This window comes from Microcaecilia unicolor, chromosome 6 (assembly GCF_901765095.1).
Source record: "Microcaecilia unicolor chromosome 6, aMicUni1.1, whole genome shotgun sequence".
In the NCBI taxonomy this organism is placed as follows: Eukaryota; Metazoa; Chordata; class Amphibia; order Gymnophiona; family Siphonopidae; genus Microcaecilia; species Microcaecilia unicolor.
The window spans coordinates 218,033,835-218,054,594 of NC_044036.1; the positions used below are offsets into that span (position 1 = coordinate 218,033,835).

Consider the following 20,760-nt stretch of genomic DNA (forward strand, 5'->3'; position numbering starts at 1 on the left):
CAGAGTTTAAGGAGGGTTTGGACAGATTCCTGAAGGAAAAGTCCATTGAACTTATTAATTTTTTTTTTTTTTTTTTTTTTGTGGGGGGGGGGGGGGGGGGGGGGGGGGGTTGCCAGGGTCTTGAAGCTTAGATTGGCCGCTGTCAGAGACAGGATGCTGGGCTTGATGGACCCTTGGTCTTTTCCCAGTATGGCAGTGCTAATGTGCTTATGACATTAAGCTTGTATAGGATGCTGGGCTTGATGGACCCTTGGTCTTTTCCCAGTATGGCAGTGTTCTGTCCTCCGACAGCCTCGCACTAGTTTATAACGTGATCCTAAAATGTGTGTAATGCCTTTACTGTTATTCTCAGTCCCAAGGACTATCATTGCTGCAGTTTCCCACTGGAAAAATACATGAGCAATGCACTGTGGGTAATGTAGTTCAGAGGCAGTGCAACCACACTTGTTTGGCTGTGTAAGAACTGTTACCACTGGTTGTGAGGCTGCCCAGACCTTCCCTCTCTCTCTCTCTGCCAAGCTTGGCTCTTTTGTCTTCCTGTTCAGTCTTACTATCTGTCCTCAGAGGTCAGGCAGGTATGACCTTTCCCTCCTATCTCTAGGACTACCCCTTGCTATCCGATGGCAGGCTCTGTCCCCATTGGTCTCTATCTGCTCCTCCCTGTGTGAAGCCCCACCACTTCTTTGTCCTTTCAGCCACGCGGGGCTTCTTTCACCATTATAGCCAGGGACATGGAGCTAACACCACCTGGCTCCAGACAGCTCTGTCCTGCTGAGAACTCCCTGTAAAGAACCTGGTTTTTTACCCTGAGAATATCTCCTTCCTAATGAGATATCGCACATTCCAGTCACCCAGCTTTGGACTATTTCTACCTGTTCAACTACCTTCCCCTCCCCCTGCAATACAACTACCTCTCTTCAGATCTCCACCTCCTACAACCTCCAGATTAAGAAGTCTCTGTATCCTGAACATCTATCTGTGAGTAAATTATCTGTGATTTATTCAATAAAAGAGACTTCATAAAATAATAGAGACTTCAGGTGATTGCTGTGCCAGGGTTATACTCCATGATATTGGGGCTTCTAATTACCAAGCTCCAAGAGTCATGACAGGCGGTGCTTATGTGCTTATGACATTAAGCTTGTATAGATTGAGATATACATATCATAAGGACTATTTTAATCCTCATTTAAAGTGGCAGACGTAATGAGTGAAGTATAGCTCAATAACTTTATGAAAGTTAGATGATTATAATCTATAATTTTACAGACCCATAGAGTTCTCCTGATGACCAATGAACAGTGAAACACAGCTTGTGTTGAGAACTGAGAAAAGTGAGAATGAACCGAAAGAATGAAAGAGGAGTGAGGACTGTATAGAACTCAGAACGTTCATGAGCACATTTTGTACAACATTTGTTACACCGGAGGCACTGGCTCATCATCAATAGCATGGAGGATAATAGCAACCCTAAGATAAGTGAATAATAACAAATTATTGTGTTGAATAGAACCCATAGGAACAGAAACTAACATTGGAAGATGGTAGGGAGAGTTGTAGTGCAATGATGTTTTGTACATAATATTACTAAGTGCCGTCCAAGCCGGTGTAACATGTGATCACTGAGCACTACACACTTTTAAGAAAGAAATTTCTTAATCACTTAACAATAAGAGCAAATCACAAAAAACAAACAAAAAAAAAAAGAATAAACTAGAAACTCAAAGGTTTCATAGCAGAGGCGGTACGTTAGTAATCTCGAATCCGGAAATATCAATTACCCCAGTCAAAGTATAGTGTTAATTAAAATTTAATGCCAAGAATTCCACAGTGATGCACTTGAGATGCAGAAATCCAAAGGAGATGTTATCAGATAGGAGAGAGATTGATAAGTACAGTTTAAGAGTGGGACCTTGGGGTGATGGTGTCAGAGTATCTCAAGGAGTCAAAACAATGCAACAAGGTGGTGTATTGGAGTATTGTGTTCAGTTCTGGAGGCCGTATCTTGCTAAGGACGTAAAAAGACTTGAAGCGGATCAGAGAAAAGCGATGAAAATGGTATGGGTTTTGCGCTGCAAGACATAAGGAAAGACTTGAGGACCTGAATATGTACAACCTGAAGGAAAGGAAAAAAAGAGGGTGATACGATGCAGAGATTCAAATATTTGAAAGGTATTAATTTACAAACAACCTTTTCCAGAGACAGGAAGGTGGTAGAACTAGAGAACATGAATTGGGGTGATAAGGAGGCCAAGTCAGGAATAATATCATGAAGTACTTTTTCACGGAGAGGGTGGTAGATACCTGGAATAGAATGAAAATGGTAACGGAATTCAAAATGCATGGGATAAACACAAAGGAATCCTGTATAGAAGGCATGGAACCAAACAAACTTAGAGGAATTAGATGGCAACACCAGTAACTGGGAAACAAAGCCAGTGCTGGGCAGACTTCTACAGTCTGTGCCCTGATCGTGGCTGAAGATTCAGCTTCAGTAACTGAAGAACAAGACCAGTGCTGGGCAGATTTCTACAGTGTATGCCCTGAAAATGGCAAGGACAAATCAAGATCAGGTATACGTAAATAGCATCACATCGTACCTTATACTGAGTTTATCTTGTTGGGCCAACTAAATGGATCATTCAGTTCTTTATCAGCCGTCATCATCTACTATATAAATATCAGATGTAATATAATGTAAACAGGAACTACATAGTAGTTTTTAATACATTTAACACACGTTTTTCAAAGATAAGCTAGTCATATTGTCTTGCTCTAATAAAAATGAGCACATGTAAAAGCACATGCACCTAAAGCACGTGTGCACTTTACAGCTGCTATCTATGCAGGTGGCAGGAGGGATGGGAAGGCCCACAGAACACACATACATTTGAACACCTCTTTTTCACCACAACTAAAAGGGTAGTGGCCCTAGAAGGGTTGGCCTGTGCTTATTATCATTTATAAACTAATGCTCTCTGAGGAACAATGTAAATCTTGAGAGGAGCACTAGCAATAAACAAGAAACTGAGATCACCTTAATACAGAGTCCCTATAAAGAAAGAGCATAGAAACATCCTCAGTAACCCCTAACTCTTCCTTTTCCTAAGGGATCCCACGTGCTTGTTCTACACTTTCTTAAATTCTGATAGTCCTTTTCTCCACGACCTCCCCCGGGAGGCCATTCCAAGCATCTACTACCCTTTCCGTGAACGAATACATTCTTAGATTCCTCCTGAGCCTATTTCCTCTTAACTTCATCCTATGCCCCCTCATTCCAGAGTTGTTCTTCATTTGAAAAATGCTCACTTCTTGTACATTAATACCCCTGAAATATTTAAATTTCTTTATCATATCTCCTCTCTCACTCCTCTCTTCCAGCATATACATGCTGAGGTTCATAAGCCTCTCCCTATATGTTTTATGTCCAAGACCGCTTACCAATTTTCTAGCCGCCCTCTGGACCAACTCCATACCAATCCCTTAAAGTTATGTTCTAGGGGACTTTAACTTAGTGTCTGATCTAACCCTTGATTGTTCAGCTCCCAGATCCTATTATCATGGAGGGGCTTGAGCCTGAGCTTTATCATCCTTTATACCAATCTTTGAATTTGGTTGATGCATAGCTTTCACTCTACCCCGAGGAGAGTGACTATACTCACCTTTCGCGGGCCCATGGGACCTTTTCTCGTTTATTTATTTATTTTTTAATTTACGTCAATTTATATACCGTATCTTATTGCTACTGCAAGTAAGACTATATCTTGGTAGACTCAACGGTTTTCCCCATAGTGAGAATGGCAGTCATTGGACCTGAAGAAGTCTTGGATCATAACATGGTATGGATAGATGTAGAGGCACCTGCTTATTATCAGTCTACCACAGGGTGGTGGTTTCCTACTAATCTGTACTCTGACTCACACTTTGGCGATTATCTTAAGAAAAAATGGACAGAATGTTTCCTATAACAAAGCACACATAGACCAACCTTTCTTATTTTGCTCTACTGCCAAGGCAGTTCTTAGAGGAGACATTATATCCTACATTCACGCCCGTAATAAGCGACTGGCGGCTGGGATACTCCAGCTAGAACGTCAGCTTAAAAAGGCCAAGAAAGCTTATATACAGAGACCTAGTCAGGTGACTAAGGAGCAATTACACTCTGTGCAAGTCACTTTGAACTCTTTTTTACATGAGAAGGTGTCTCAGTCTATGTTGTTTCGCAAATTTCGCTTTCACCAGTTTGGGAATAAACCAGGAGGGTTACTTGCACGTCTTGTCAAATCTTGGGGAGGACTCGGACAATTTCCTCTTTACGCGACTCGCAAGGAAAGTTATGCAATAAAAGTGAAGATATAGCATCCATTTTCACTCAGTATTTTTCCCACCTTTAACAGGCAGATGACTCCCTCGATCCGGCTTGTTTGATGGTCTACCTGGAAAAGGCCAGACTTCCTCATTTAACCTCTCAGGAGTCAAGTCACTTAATGTTCCTATTTCAGCTCAGGAGATACAGGCCATCATCAAGGGCTTAAAACTTCATTCAGTTCTGGGACTGAATGAATTTTCTGGGTAATTTTTAAAAATCTTACTCTCCCCCCCCCCCCCCATAGGACCCCTTGAGACATACTTTGAAGATATTGTGAGTCGGGGCTCCTTCCCACTATACGCTAATTGTGCCTTAGTGACTCTTATCGTCCCATTTCCCTTCTCAATGTAGATCTTAAAATTTTGTTGAAGGTGCTCACAAACTGTTTGGCGGATCTTCTTCCAAAACTAGTGGGGAGTGAGCAGATGGGATTTGTGCGCCATAGACGGTCTGTCCTGAACGTCCGTCATCTCTTACTAGCTATAGCACACTGTTACACAGATAATTTGCCTTCTCTGGTAATGAGCTTAGATGTTGAGAAGGCTTTCGATTGGGTGGGTGGGACTCTCTTTTCCAGGTACTGCAACATATGGGATTTGGAGGCTGGTAATACAGGCTCTATATGCACACCAAACAGCTTGTGTTCTGGTGAATGGGGTGAGACCTGTTCCTTTTCCTGTGTTCTGGGGCATGCAACAGGTCCCTTTCACCACTTCTCTTCATTCTTTCATTAGAACCCCTGTTGCTTGTTCTGGGGTCGGCGGAGGGGGCTTCAGGGGTGCACTTATAGGATCACTGCATCAAGTCCCTTGCCTATGCGGATCATCTGTTGGTAGTCTTGACAGAGCCACACAAATCGCTCCTGAGCCTCCTAAAATTAATTCACCAATTCGGGAATTATTCTGGATTTACTTTAAACTTGCAGAACTCTCAAGCATTTCCACTATTACCTCATACACAGCTATGCTAGCCTGGGGCATTTCCTTTAACTTGGGTGGATGGCCCATTAATATATCTGGGTGTTTTTATACCGTCAGACTTGGCTCAGTTATATTCTGCTAACACAGATAAGCTGCTGGCTATCACCTGTGCTAGGCTGCAGGATTGGCAAGCTTTCCCAATATCTTTGATGGGGAGAATAACATTATACAATATGTTCATTATACCAAGATGGCTTTATGTTTTTTTAGGTTCTCTCTTTATATCTCTGGAAACAGGATGAATGTCATATAAATAAGTATTTACAGAGGTTTTTGCGGTGAGGGAAAAGGGCCCGTTTACCTTTGTCAGCCCTACAGATACTGGTGGAACATGTTGGCCTTGGATTGTTGAGTTTATGTCGCAAGACAGTCGCTTGTGGAATGTGACACATTAATGTATGGTTCCGCTCTAGACAAGACTTTTCAGCTACAGCACTGGAAACTCAACTGACGTCAGAGACTCACTTTAGCTGCCTTCTTCATAAGGGGGGGAGGGGTGAGGACTCCTTCCATCTGGTGCTTAAATGCTCATATATAATCACCACAGCAAAGACAGTTTGGCAATGGATTTGTAAACATCATCATTTCTCCTCAAAAGTGTCTCCCTTTCAGGCTATCTGTAACAATCCAGCTTTCCCACCTGGTATGATATACTCTCTTTTCACAGATGGAGGACCCTGGGAGTTGGGTATTTGCTTCTTGTGGTCACAAACGAAGGACGCAAAAAGCCCTTTTTGGATTTCCAGTGAGAGTTTTCCATCCCAGCGATGGATATATTTTACTATTTGCAATTGAGACATTATGTCCATTGTTTAAATTGGGAAGATTTGTTGGAGGATGTTCAGGAGGACCTTTCTACAGCCTTTACATTGAGGACACAACTGTTGGTGCCTCTCTCCTTTCATTATCATCATATCAAGAGCACTGCGCCTGAATTATACTTATCTAGCAGCTCAGTGGAACTCCAACTTACTCATGGTCCCTCCATGCAGCTCAATTTCAAGTTTATGTTCTTTCATTGCAAAGGAGAATATCCTCTTATGTGCATTTGGAACTTCAATATAAATTTGCTCTCCGTTTATATGTGTCCCTGAGGTGCGCCTTTCATATGGGCCTCTCTTCAACAGGCTCTTGTTTGAAATATAACGCCCCTTGCGCCACCTTGGGTCACATGTTTTGGATTTGTCCGAAGACTGCAACCTTTTGGAGGGTCCTGATGAAGCTGGTATCTCACATGTGGAAAGCTGAATGGCATTATGACCCCCTATTGCTCTTTGGACTTCTCTGCCTAAGTCATCCTTCACCAAGAGGATTTAAAGAGTTTGTGTCTTATTCTATTATAATTGGCAAATGGAAGATCCTGTTGGAATGGTTGTCCACAGGTAGTCCGTCCCTGCAAGTGTGGCACTCTCAGGTGATTGGATTGTTGTGTGTGGAATGCATGGCAGTACAAGATATTTCTTCTCCTTCTGGATTACAATTCCAAGCCTGCTGGCCCCCTTTTTGGAATATAATGTCTCCAGTTGTGTGAAGTCGATTAATAAACCTCTGAACATTCTTGCCTTGCTATGAACAGAGATTGGGTGGGGTGGGTGGGACATTTTTCTTTTCCAAAATGTTTTTTTGCACTCTATTTGTTGCTTTAATAAAAATGATTGAAACATAAATTAGGAAGATTTTAAAAAAAGAAACTCAAACAAACTATCCCATTTGGAGACAATGCCCACTAAAAGTGGCTCTAAAAGAGTTGTCTGTGCTTATTATAACTTACAAACCTATGCTCTCTGTGAAGAAATATAAATCTTGAGATGAGCGCACTTGCAGTAAATAAGAGGTTGAGAACCCGCCAAAGAGTCAAGAACAATACTAAGATCCCACTGAGGAACTACCGGCCGCTGAGGAAGACGAAGCAACTTCACCCCCCTCAAAAAACAGACCACATCCGGGGAAGACGCAACCAACCTGCCCTGCACCTTACCCCGAAAACACGCCAAAGCAGCCAGCTGCACCTTCAAAAATGACAATGAAAGGCCCTTCTCAAAACCATCCTGCAAGAAATCTAAAATGCACGACACAGAAGCTGTCAAAGGGACATACGCCCGGTCCCCACACCAATCTTCATATATGCGCCACACACGCACATAGGCCAACGACATCGAACGTTAGCGAGACTGCAGCATCGTCTGAATCACCTGAGGGGAAAACCCTTTCCTTCTCAACCGTTCCCTTTCAAGGGCCACACCGTAAGAGAGAACCGATCCAGATCCGGCATGACAATTGGACCCGGACACAACAGCACCGAGCCCCCCAGCCGCAGAGGCTCGCCTTCTAACAAGCGCATCAGATCCCCGAACCACGGCCAACGCGGCCAATTCGGAGCCACCAATAATAACGGACCCGCATGACATTCTACCCTCTGTAGGACTCGACCTATCAAGGGCCACGGGGGAAACACGTACAGCAATACCCACTGAGGCCACGGAAGGACCAACTCATCAATCCCTTCCAATCGCGGATCCTGACGCCGACTGAAATACCGAGGAGCCTGAGCATTCTGTGCCGATGCCATGAGATCCACTACTGGCATTCCCCACTTTAGAACTATCTGGTCGAACACCAACTGGTGCAGAGACCATTCTCCGGGGTCCAACACGTGCGCCGCTGAAATCTGCACTAGATGCCTTTCCGTCCAACTCATGAGCAGAGCCTTCTCAATTGCCAACCGCGGACTCTTTGTACCGCCCTGCCGGTTGATATACGCTACCACTGTCACGTTGTCGGACATGATTCTTACCGCCTTTCCGACCACACTTGAGCGAAACGCCAACAGAGCTAGCCGAATTGCCCTCGTCTCCAACCGGTTGATAGACCACTGAGCTTCCTCCGTCGACCACCGCCCCTGTGCGGACCGACCGAGACACTGAGCTCCCCAGTCCAGCAGACTGGCATCCGTTACCAGAATCACCCACTGAGGAGGTTCCAATGGCATGCCCTTTTTCAGATGGGCCGAGCACAGCCACCACAGGAGACTGCGCTGAGGAGCCCCCCTCAATGGCAACCGCAACTCCAAACTGTGTACCTGAGGAGACCACCGGAACAACAGAGCCACCTGAAGCTAAAGCATATGCGCCCCGGCTCATGATACTACCTCTATTGTCGCTGCCATGAGGCCCAGAACCCGACGGTACATTCGAACCGTCGGACTCTGAACGGACATTAACAGCCGGACCTGCTGCTGAAAAGAGGCGATCCAAGAGTCCGGCAGAAAAACACGACCCACTGCCGTGTGGAACCGCACTCCCAAGTACTCCAGACTCTGCGATGGGATCAACTGACTTTTGACTACATTCACTACCCATCCGAGCAATTCCAGAAATGCGACCACCTGAGCCGTTGCAGCCACACTGTGAGCCCGAGACTTTGCCCGGATCAACCAGTCATCCAGATACGGATGCACCAGAATTCCCTGCCTCCGCAAAGCCGCTGCTACCACCACCATTATCTTGGAGAAGTTGCGTGGAGCCGTTGCCAGACCAAAAGGCAGAGCACAGAACTGAAAGTGCCTCCCTAAAACAGCAAAACGAAGGAAACGCTGATGGGCCTCTCGAATCGGCATGTGCAGATACGCTTCCGTGAGATCCAGTGACGTGAGAAATTCTCCCTGACGAACAGCCACTATGACCGAGTACAGAGTCTCCATGCGGAAGGATGGCACTTTGGGCGCCACACTGACCCTCTTGAAATCTAAAATGGGTCGAAACTGGTCCTCCTTCTTCGGCAACACAAAATAAATGGAATAACAACCCATTCCCAGCTCGTGCCGAGGAACGGGTACCACAGCTCCCAACTGGATTAAGCGACCCAGAGTCTCTTGAATAGTCTTTGACTCGAGAGTGACAAGGAGAGGGAAGAAACAGATCCGGCAGTGGGTGCTCGAACGACCTCCAGCACCCACTGATCTGAAGTAATTTGGGTCCACCCCTGATAAAACAGACAAAGTCGCGCCCCGACCTTCACCAGAGGCTGGACCCGCACACCTTCATAAGGAGGACTTATTACCATTTCTGGCACCTCCGGAGGAGTCCCGACCTCCTCGATGACCCCCTCGAAAGGACTGCGTCCGCTGGAAAAAACAGCTTTTAGGAGGAGACACAAATCTGCCCGGCCTGTACCGCCTCGCGTCCTTAAACCGACCTCTAGCCGAACCACCTCGACTAGCCGCCTTAGGCCGTAACTCCGGCAACCGTGATACCTTGGTATCCCCAAGACCACTCATCAGTTTATCCAAGTCCTCTCCAAACAACATAGAATCTTTGAAAGGTAGAGAACACAACTTTGCTTTAGAGGCCGCATCTGCCACCCAGCCCCTAAGCCAAAGAGCCCAGCGAGCCGTCACCACCAGAGCCATATTCTTAGCCGAAGCCCTTAGCAAATCATAAAGGGTGTCTGCCAAAAACGAAGACCCCATCTCCAATTTGGCCAGGTCCTGAACCAAACCAGTCCTATCTAACGCAGGCTCATCCAAGAGCTTCTCCGCCCAACGGAAACAAGCTCTGGCTACCAAGCCCCCAAACTAAGAGGCTTGTAAGGCCAAAGCCGACAAATCAAAGCTGCGCTTCAGAAAGGACTCTAGCTTCCTATCTTGAGGATCCCGTAAGGCTGTACCGCCATCCACCGGAATGGCCGTAGCCTTAATAACCGCCGTAACCACCACATCCACAGTAGGTGGTTTCCGCAGGGCCAAATCTTCCGGAGGCAAGGGATACAGCCGCACCATAGCCCTAGACACCTTACAAGCAGCCTCCGGCACAGACCATTCCTGAAAAACCATGTCCCTAATGTCTGAATTCATGGGAAAGGAACGAGAGGCTCTCCGAATCCCCTTAACCAAGGGATCTACCTGGGGTCCCTCCGCAGAGGGAGTGGCCGCAGGAGCAAACTTCAAAGAAGAGATCACCTGATCAATGAGCTCTAACAACTCCTCCTTATGAAAAATGCGAACCACTGAAGAATCTTCCCCAGGCCTTAGCCCATCCTGATCCTCAGACACATCTAAGAGATCCTCCTCTCCTGGGTCACTCCAAACGTCCGACCCAGGCAGAGAAAGTATCTCCACAGGCTCTGAAATATCCACCCGTGGGCACTTAACTCTCACTGAGCTAGCAGCCTCCAGGCATTATACAGAGACCAAACAAACTCAGGGGGGAAGCCAGACCCCCCGACCCTGCTGAAGCCCTAAGAACACTTCCTGCAGTCTCCGCGATGGACCCCCCTCGCTCCTGAGGCGGCAGGTCCATCGCGTGATCCGCGGCTAAACTAGGCGCGATTCCCGCCACACATGGGTCCCCCAGCGCTGGTATGGAATGTGCGGCCAAAAGGGCCATGCTTCCTGCCAAAAACGGCTCCGTTGAGGCCGACCCGTGACGCGCAGCCAAAATGGCCGCGTTTCCCGCAAAAAACGGCCCCGCCGTTGCCGGCCCGGAATGTGCGGTCAAATCGCCGCCCAACACCTCCGCCGACTCAGGGGAAAGCACGGGGGGAAGAACGCTGACAATGTAGGCTCCCCACAAAATTTACATTGGCCACCTTTCACTTCAACGCTGCGCTTCGCGCAAAACCGACACCTCGCCAGCTTAGACATAATGGCCGCGAACACTCTGACAGACTAATAGGCAAAACTGCCTAAGGCAAGAACGCCCTTGAAGACGTTTTATTTCTGGACTGCCACAAGAACTGCCAAAATAGCCGCCTTTTAAAAACGTTTATTTATTTATTTTAAACTTTGATGCTGATGCCTAAACGCCTCAAGGGTACAGAACGAGGTCTGTAGCCGAGGTCGAGCAGTCCTCCAGAGGAAGAGCACAGGGGGAGGGACCCGGCCACCCGGGTGTGACACCCCACAGGGAATAAGAAGCCCCTTAGGACTTACACCCTGTAATACAGATCCAAGTGTGGGTTCTCTAACATTTACAACCCAACCTAGAAACCCCAAACGGGCCTACCAGACTGAGTACACTGCACAGGCTGCATACATCTACCCTCTGCTGAGACTGAGAAAATACTGGTTAGCAGAAGGTCTGCACAGGCTACTTGTATAAGAAGTTTTAGTGTTCTCAGTCTCCCTCTGCTGGTAGGAGTGCATAACCCAAGCGTCTTCAACGGTCTGGAGGATTGCTGAGGAAATATGCTGTTCTGCAGAGACCTCCAAACATTTATAGCTTAATTCTGGAAAAGAATCTGAAAGTCAGTAGCTTTCAGGTACTGTAACTGACTCTGAGGCTAACCCAGTCTGTAATTAGGCACAGTACAGGGTTGATTATAATGGTGCAGTGTTTTGTAAGCAGACTTCACATAACATGTGATTTAAGCTATGTTGCAACCAAATTGTTGGTCAGACTGAATGGATGATACAAGTCTTCATCTGATGTCATTTACTACATTATAACATACACTAGGGTAGAAGTGAGGTTCATTCATGTCTGGTATGTGCAAAACTAACCCACTTGGAGACATTATCCTACAAGTACAGATGCAATGAACCTATATTTGAAGGCTGCAGTTTGCACTCAGACCATTTTATTCACATACACTTCTTTGAATATTCCCTTTTTAAAAATTACAGTCTGTGGGCAGTGTGCCTGCTTTAAAAGGGGTGTGCGTGTCTGCTCTGGCACTCAGGAGTATCTGGGCTGTATTGTCTTGTATCTATGGTAGTGAAATGAGAGATGTAACCTTTAATTTCTCGTATTTCTTTGTGTAGGCCTCCATTGCTTCCTTAATTTGATCAGGCAGTTCCAGTTTCTCCTCTTTCAGAGGAGGCCAGAATTCGCTCGACAAGATAACAGCAACCAGGTTAAAGGATGGTTTCTCCTCCTCAGGCAGCTTCTCCTCCTCATCTCGAATATTTGCGTTAATGCGCCGGGAGTCTGCCATATCCTATATAAGGTAAAAAGGAAAGAACACAAAGTTCCTAAATATCTCTTTATTTTAAAAAAAAATGTGCATTTACTTTTTCAATTAAAACATGGATTTTCAGGAACATATGTAAACAAGCATTATAACTTAAACTTGTTACTGCACTGGCTATGGTGCCAAATGCCCTCCACTTAAAGTATAAACACCCATAAGCAAAACAAATAACTTTCCCACAAACAGTTTTGTATGAGCAAAAGACGGCAATAACAAATACATATATACAATAAACACACACACACATATATATACATACATATATATCTATAGAGACAGAAAGATATAGATATATAGATAGATAGATGTATATTTTTAAACACACAAATGGGACAACCCAACCTACTACTTCCACAAAAACCCATACAAACTGAAGTTATTTCTATCGCGTTCTTACTCACTCCCTACAACCATAGGCGCCCCGTATAAGAGGCTTGGGGAAGCTAAGCCTCCCCAGCCCAACCGTAACCTTCCTCCCCTTGCTGCAACCCCCCCCCCCCCCCCGTCTCCCAAACGCAGGGCTGCCTGGCACTGCTGCAGCCAAGCAGCTCTAATCCTTCCCGCCCTCAGCTGAGCTTCCAGTGCGTCTTTACCTGTTTTAACTCCGCAGTGTGTGCTGGGAGCCGGCTCTCCTCCCTCCCCCTTTCCCTCCGGATCCGGTCCCTCACATCAACCTGACTCTTCGAATTCTTCGGGCCCTGCTGCCAGGGTGACTCTCCCCCGCTGGCACTGCCGATTCGCGCTTTAAAAATGGCCGCCGAGACTTACAGAGGCGGCCTCGCAAGACTTCAGCAGCCATTTTGAAGCGCAAACCAGCAGCGCCAGCGGGGAAGAGTCAGCCTGGCAGCAGGCCCCGAAGAATTCGAAGAGTCAGGTTGATCTGAGGGACCGGATCCGGAGGGAAGGGGGGGGGGGAGGGAGAATTCGTGAACAACTCGGGTGTGGGTGGCAGGAGAGAGAAGGGAGTCGCTGGGCATTTGTGAATGGAGGGGGAGAGAAGGGTCGCTGGGTATGGGTGGGTGGATGGAGGGCAGGGGAAAGGAGGGTTACTAGGCATGGGTGCATGCAGGGGAGAGGAGGGTCACTGCTGGACATGGGTGGATGGAGGGCAGGGGAGAGGAGGGAAGAGAAGAGAGAAGAAATGCTGGACATGGATGGAGGGGAGAGAAGAGTGAGGAAGGAGATGAGATGAGGGAAAAGGAAGACAGGAGAAAAACTGCACATGGATGAAGAAAATAGGCAGAAGCTGAGGACCAGAAATGAAGAAGAAAGGAGGAAAGAAATAAATGGAAAGGAAGCCCTGGAAACGAAGTTAAGAGGACAGATAGCAGCAGAATCGGATACTGGGCCAGCATGATCAGAAAAACAGTCACCAGACAACAAAGGTAGAAAAAAATCATTTTATTTTCATTATAGTGTTTGGAATATGTCCACTTTGAGAATCAGGTGCTCAACATTAAATGTTTATATTTATTTACTTATTTATGGCATTTTAGCCCACATTAAACATGAATTAGGATGTTTTGTGGCTCTACATGAGAATTGTGATATTATGATCCCTTGTTTCATATTGTTGACAGTCTGTGAGGTCGGTTTGGGTGGTATATTGGTGTATTAGGTTCTGCCCAGTGTAATATTTATGGTACAGTAAGGTTCTGAGTGTGTTTTTGCACAAAGTTGTGCATAGTGTTTTGCAGTTGAGCGATTGTGGTTAGCATATGCTTTGAGCAACCACTTTATTCTTTGGCATATGATACATATCTAATATCTAAATTTAATAAAAGGTATTAATTGTGACTTTTATTTTTTCTGTGTTATCAGACAATTATGGATTTAAGCTCCACCCCTGGCCCCACCCCCTAACCCCGCCCCCTTTAGCCTCCCCAAACAGTTGGGCCACCGACCGCCTATGCCTACAACTGTCAATCCCTCTCCTTTATCTTTAACCAGTCTTTCGTACCTTCCCTTTCTTCCATGTAAGCCACATTGAACCTACCAATCAGTGGGATACAAATGTAATAAATAAATAAATAAATAAATAAATAAATATATATACACACACACACACACACACATATATATACACACACATACACACAAATACACACACACTCATATATATACATATATATACACACACATACACATATACACACATATATATATATACATACACACACATATACACATACACACACATACACATTTGCACACACACACATACACACACATACACACACACATATATACACACACACATATATACACACACTCATATATATATATACACACATAGTAACATAGTAACATAGTAGATGACGGCAGAAAAAGACCTAGCCCCATTTTCAGGACACAGACCGTAGAAGTCTTGCCCAGAACTAGCCCCACCACCCAAACACCAGCCCCGCCTCCCAATCTCAGCTAAGCTTCTGAGGATCCATTTCTTCTGCACAGGATTCCTTTATGTTTATCCCAAGCTATGGGAGCCTCTATGTCTGGCCTCCTTTGTTCTCAAAGAGAGTTCTGCTGATCAAGAGCAATTAAACCCAGGGCTATTTAGGCCATTTGGTCCATGTCATCCTCAGTGGTTCCTGAGGGGGAGGGGGAAGTTCTCAGAGGTCAGAAGCTGGTTTAATATTAATATAAGTATGTCCAGCAATAATTTTGACTTCCAGGAATCCTGACACACTGGGCTTCTCCCAAGTGGAAAAGTGCCATGGTGTCTTGTCTGAAAAGAAGGTGAGCCCTTAGGTCCCGCAAGGCCCCGAAGGACCTCAGAGGACAGCCGTGCAACCCCAAGTCTTCACCCGCGGCGACCGCCGTTCACCAAGGGTTGAGCCCCCAGCTGCAGGCGGTCAACGGGACTTCCGGAACCGCTGGGTTGACGAACTGACCCAGAACTGGAACCAGGAGAGAAGAGGGCAGGTGGAAAACAGAGGAGTCCAAAACCGGCAACAGGTCAGGGCAGGCAGCTCACAGCGTAGTCTGAAACAGGCAAAAGGTCAAGGCAGGCGGCTAGCAGAGTAATCCAGAAACAGTCTAAAGGTCAAAACCAGGAGAGCAAGGAAACCAACTGAGAACTAGAACACACGAAGACTGGCCTCGGGAAACAGAACCTGAAGCAATGTCTTATCTCAGGCCCGTTCCTTAAATACTATCAGCATTCAACCGCCCAGCCCCAGCCGACATGGCCAGCCAATCAGAACCTGGTTACTGACAAACTCCTTCTGACTGGTTCCGTCCGACCTCCCAGGCGGACTACAGCACCAGCCTCCCAATCTAACTCCTCAGAGGCGGAGCTTCGGGTTCCCGCGCCCGAAAGTGAAGGAGACGCCGGCCATCGCGTCTCGGCGCCATTCTCCCCACTGGCGCAAGCACGGACCCCATAGCCGGCGATCGAGAGCCCGGAAGCCGCGATCGCCAGCCCACGGCCTCAGCCCCGGACTGGGCGGCTCTCGCCGCGGTGAGACCCGGCTCTCCGCCGCGGCCTCCAGAAGGCCGGCCCTCGCCACGATGGACATCGGTTCCTGCTTTCCGCAGAGGAGCAGCCGGAGGGAGCGATGGATGTGACACATGGGAGTGACATGTACTGTTGAGATCATGTGGCCCATCAATCTCAACATTTGCCAAGCTGTGATCTGCTTATTGGCACAGATGTGAGAGGCGAGCGCTGATAAGGCCTCTACTCTCGCTTGTGGAACAAAAGCTCGAGCCTGCAATGTATCTAGAAGGGCTCCTATGTACTCCAATCAATGGACTGGGAGAAGGTGAACCCTAACAACTCCAACACCCGAATAGTTAGGCACGTCGACTCCGACGCCCCCTCCTGCGAAAAGCTGTTGACCAGCCAATCTTTCAGACAGGGAAACACATACGTACCCAGCCTGCGTAGAAACACCACTAATATCAATAGACATCTGGCGAACACACTGTGAGCTGATACAAGACTAAATGGCAGTACGCAGTACAGGTAGTGGTGTTTTCCTATGTGAAATCTGAGATATTTCCTGTGACTGGGAAGTATTGAAATGTGGGTGTAGGCGTCATTTAGGTCCAGAGAGCATAGCCAACTTTTTGCCTGAATCATGGGGAGAAAGGTGCCCAGAGAAATCATCCTGAACTTTTGACCAGGAATTTGTTCAGGGGTCTTAGGTCTAGGATGGGATGAAATCCCCCCCCCCCCCCCCCCCACCACTGTATTTTTGGGCACAAGGAAGTACCTGGAATAGAATCCCTTCCCTTCTTCCAGGGCAGATATTTCCTCTATAAGCTTGTCCTGAAAGCTGAGTGACGATGCTCTTGGTAGCCAATTTGGTGGTTTCTGCTGCTAATCAAGGGCGTAACTGGGACGGAAAATTTGAAGAACCCACCAGCCTGAGGTTACAAGGGGACACTTGTGATAGTAAAAATTCAGCCTTCCCACATCGGAAGGTCATTTGGAACGGAATGTAGCTATGTTCTCCTGGAGCTAGTCAAAAGCTCGCTCCTGGCCTTGACTGGGATGTCATCTGGGACTTCAGAGACTGGGATTGGCGAGGCCGGGGACGCTGGCATTGGGACTGCTGGGCAGAGCAGGAAGGCGGGGGGAACTTACACTTTTAAGAATAGCAGGGTTGCCACCAAGGCCCACTGGAAAACCTCCTGGAGGAGGAGGATGCTAAGACAGAGTTTGGATGATATCAGTGTGTTTCTTTATGAGATCAGAAACTTCTTCCACTTTATCTCCAAACAAAATGTTTCCCAAGCACGGAACTTTCGTTATCCTCTCCTGAACTGCCAGTTCCAGGTCAGACATACACAGCCATGAGAGTTTGCGTATCCCCACGCCCATGGCGGAGAGTCTGTATGCCACATCAAGAGTCATAAGTCCCTCTGGTCACATACAGTGGGGGAAATAAGTATTTGATCCCTTGCTGATTTTGTAAGTGTGCCCACTGACAAAGACATGAGCAGCCCATAATTGAAGGGTAGGTTATTGGTAACAGTGAGAGATAGCACATCACAAATTAAATCCGGAAAATCACATTGTGGAAAGTATATGAATTTATTTGCATTCTGCAGAGGGAAATAAGTATTTGATCCCTCTGGCAAACAAGACCTAATACTTGGTGGCAAAACCCTTGTTGGCAAGCACAGCGGTCAGACGTCTTCTGTAGTTGATGATGAGGTTTGCACACATGTCAGGAGGAATTTTGGTCCACTCCTCTTTGCAGATCATCTCTAAATCATTAAGAGTTCTGGGCTGTCGCTTGGCAACTCGCAGCTTCAGCTCCCTCCATAAGTTTTCAATGGGATTAAGGTCTGGTGACTGGCTAGGCCACTCCATGACCCTAATGTGCTTCTTCCTGAGCCACTCCTTTGTTGCCTTGGCTGTATGTTTTGGGTCATTGTCGTGCTGGAAGACCCAGCCACGACCCATTTTTAAGGCCCTGGCGGAGGGAAGGAGGTTGTCACTCAGAATTGTACGGTACATGGCCCCATCCATTCTCCCATTGATGCGGTGAAGTAGTCCTGTGCCCTTAGCAGAGAAACACCCCCAAAACATAACATTTCCACCTCCATGCTTGACAGTGGGGACGGTGTTCTTTGGGTCATAGGCAGCATTTCTCTTCCTCCAAACACGGCGAGTTGAGTTCATGCCAAAGAGCTCAATTTTTGTCTCATCTGACCACAGCACCTTCTCCCAATCACTCTCGGCATCATCCAGGTGTTCACTGGCAAACTTCAGACGGGCCGTCACATGTGCCTTCCGGAGCAGGGGGACCTTGCGGGCACTGCAGGATTGCAATCCGTTATGTCGTAATGTGTTACCAATGGTTTTCGTGGTGACAGTGGTCCCAGCTGCCTTGAGATCATTGACAAGTTCCCCCCTTGTAGTTGTAGGCTGATTTCTAACCTTCCTCATGATCAAGGATACCCCACGAGGTGAGATTTTGCGTGGAGCCCCAGATCTTTGACGATTGACAGTCATTTTGTACTTCTTCCATTTTCTTACTATGGCACCAACAGTTGTCTCCTTCTCGCCCAGCGTCTTACTGATGATTTTGTAGCCCATTCCAGCCTTGTGCAGGTGTATGATCTTGTCCCTGACATCCTTAGACAGCTCCTTGCTCTTGGCCATTTTGTAGAGGTTAGAGTCTGACTGATTCACTGAGTCTGTGGACAGGTGTCTTTCATACAGGTGACCATTGCCGACAGCTGTCTGTCATGCAGGTAACGAGTTGATTTGGAGCATCTACCTGGTCTGTAGGGGCCAGATCTCTTACTGGTTGGTGGGGGATCAAATACTTATTTCCCTCTGCAGAATGCAAATAAATTCATATACTTTCCACAATGTGATTTTCCGGATTTAATTTGTAATGTGCTATCTCTCACTGTTACCAATAACCTACCCTTCAATTATGGGCTGCTCATGTCTTTGTCAGTGGGCACACTTACAAAATCAGCAAGGGATCAAATACTTATTTCCCCCACTGTATTTGCAACACTCCAGTTGCTTATTGGCCAATTGGTGAAGCTCAGCAGCCTGCTCCTGAGGGAGAGAATCCACCAGGCTGAACATACTGCGGCCCAGGGACTGGAAGTATAGGCTCATGTAAAGCTTGTAGGATTGGATACAGGAAACGAGCATCAATGCCTGAAAAGCGAAGATACTTACCTGTAGCAGGTATTCTCCGAGGACAGCAGGCTGATTGTTCTCACATGTGGGTCGACGTCCGCGTTGGCACAGGAACCGGCGTTTTGCAAGAGCAAAATATTTAAAAAGTTTTGCCAGAGTCTTCTAGTGCGCCTGCAGCGCGCATGCGTGGACTGATTTCCTGCCCGCCTCGCAAGCGCGCCTCCTCAGTTAAATAAAAAAGCAAAAAAAAAATAGCAAATAACTCCAAAGGGGAGGTGGGAGGATTTGTGAAAACAATCAGCCTGCTGTCCTTGGAGAATACCTGCTACAGGTAAGTATCTTCACTTTCTCCGAGGACAAGCAGGCTGCTTGTTCTCACATGTGGGGTATCCCTAGCATCCAGGCTCACTCAAAACAATGAACACTGGTCAACTGGGCCTCGCAACAGCGAGTACATAACATAGATTAACCTGAAACTATATACAGCTAGATGAGAGTGCAGCCTGGAACAGAATAAAAACAGGCCTCGGGGGGTGGACTTGGATTCTAAACCCCGAACAGATTCTGCAGCATTGACTGTCGCGTCGGGTATCCTGCTGAAGGCAGTAGTCAGATGAGAATGTGTGGACTGGTGACCACGTTGCAGCCTTGCAAATCTCTTCAATGGAGGCTGACTTTAAGTGAGCCACCAACGCAGCCATAGCTGTAACATTATGAGCCGTGACATGGCCCTCCAGTGCCAACCCAGCTTGGGCATAAGTGAAGGAAATGCAATCTGATAGCCAATTGGAGATTGTACGTTTTCTGATGGCGAATCCCCTCCTGTTGGGATCAAAAGAAACAAACAACTGGGCGGAATGTCTGAAGGGCTTTGTTCGCTCCACGTAAAAGGTCAATGCTCTCTTGCAGTGTGCAAACTGCTTTCGCCAGGGTGGGCATGAGGTCGGGGAAAAAAATGTTGGCACGACAATTGACTGGTTCAGATGGAACTCCGACACCACCTTCAGCAGGAACTTAGTATAACGTGCATCCACCACTGACCCTACGAACTGAAGTAACAGCCACCAAGAAAATGACCTTCCAGATCAAGTACTTTAGATGGCAGGAATTCAGTGGTTCAAAAGGAGCTTTCATCAGCTGGGTGAGAACGACATTGAGATCTCATGACACTGGTGGAGGTTTGACAGGGGGCTTTGACAAAAGCAAACCTCTCATGAAGCGAATAACTAAAGGCTGTCCACAGATAGGCTTACCCTCTACAAGCCGATGATAAGCACTAATTGCGCTGAGATGAACCCTTATGGAGTTGGTCTTCAGACCAGACTCTGACAAGTGTAGAAGGTATTCAAGCAGGGTCTGTGTAGGACAAAAAAAGAGGATCTAGGGCCTTGCTGTCACACCAGATGGCAAACCTCCTCCATTTGAAAGGAATCTTTCCTGGAAGCCAGCAAGACCCAGGAGACGAATTCTAAGCTCTCAACATCCAGGACGTGAGAGCCAGAGACTGGGGGTTGGAATGTAGAAGCGACCCCTCGTTCTGGGTGATGAGGGTTGAAAAACACTCCAATCTCCACGGTTCTTCAGAGGACAGCACCAGAAAAAGAGGGAACCAAATCTGGAGCGGCCAGAAGGGTGCAATCAGGATCATGGTTCCGAGGTCTGGCTTAAGTTTCAGCAAAGTCTTCCCTACTAGAGGTATGGGAGGATACGCATACAGAAGGCCTGTTCCCGAATGAAGGAGAAAGGCATCTGACACTAGTCTCTCATGGGCATGAAGCCTGGAACAGAACTAAGGGACCTTGTGACTGATCTGAGTGGCAAAA

The 20,760-nt window shown here is 47.0% G+C and overlaps 1 protein-coding gene across 1 annotated transcript in view; it reads right to left on the bottom strand.

The window, feature by feature from the left end:
• Positions 1–20,760, bottom strand: part of ANAPC2 (anaphase promoting complex subunit 2) — a 492,733-nt gene that overhangs the window by 119,585 nt on the left and 352,388 nt on the right. The window contains exon 11 of the mRNA XM_030206193.1: positions 12,082–12,285. Coding sequence (XP_030062053.1) covers positions 12,082–12,285 — 204 coding nt within the window. The remainder of the gene's footprint in view (positions 1–12,081; positions 12,286–20,760) is intronic.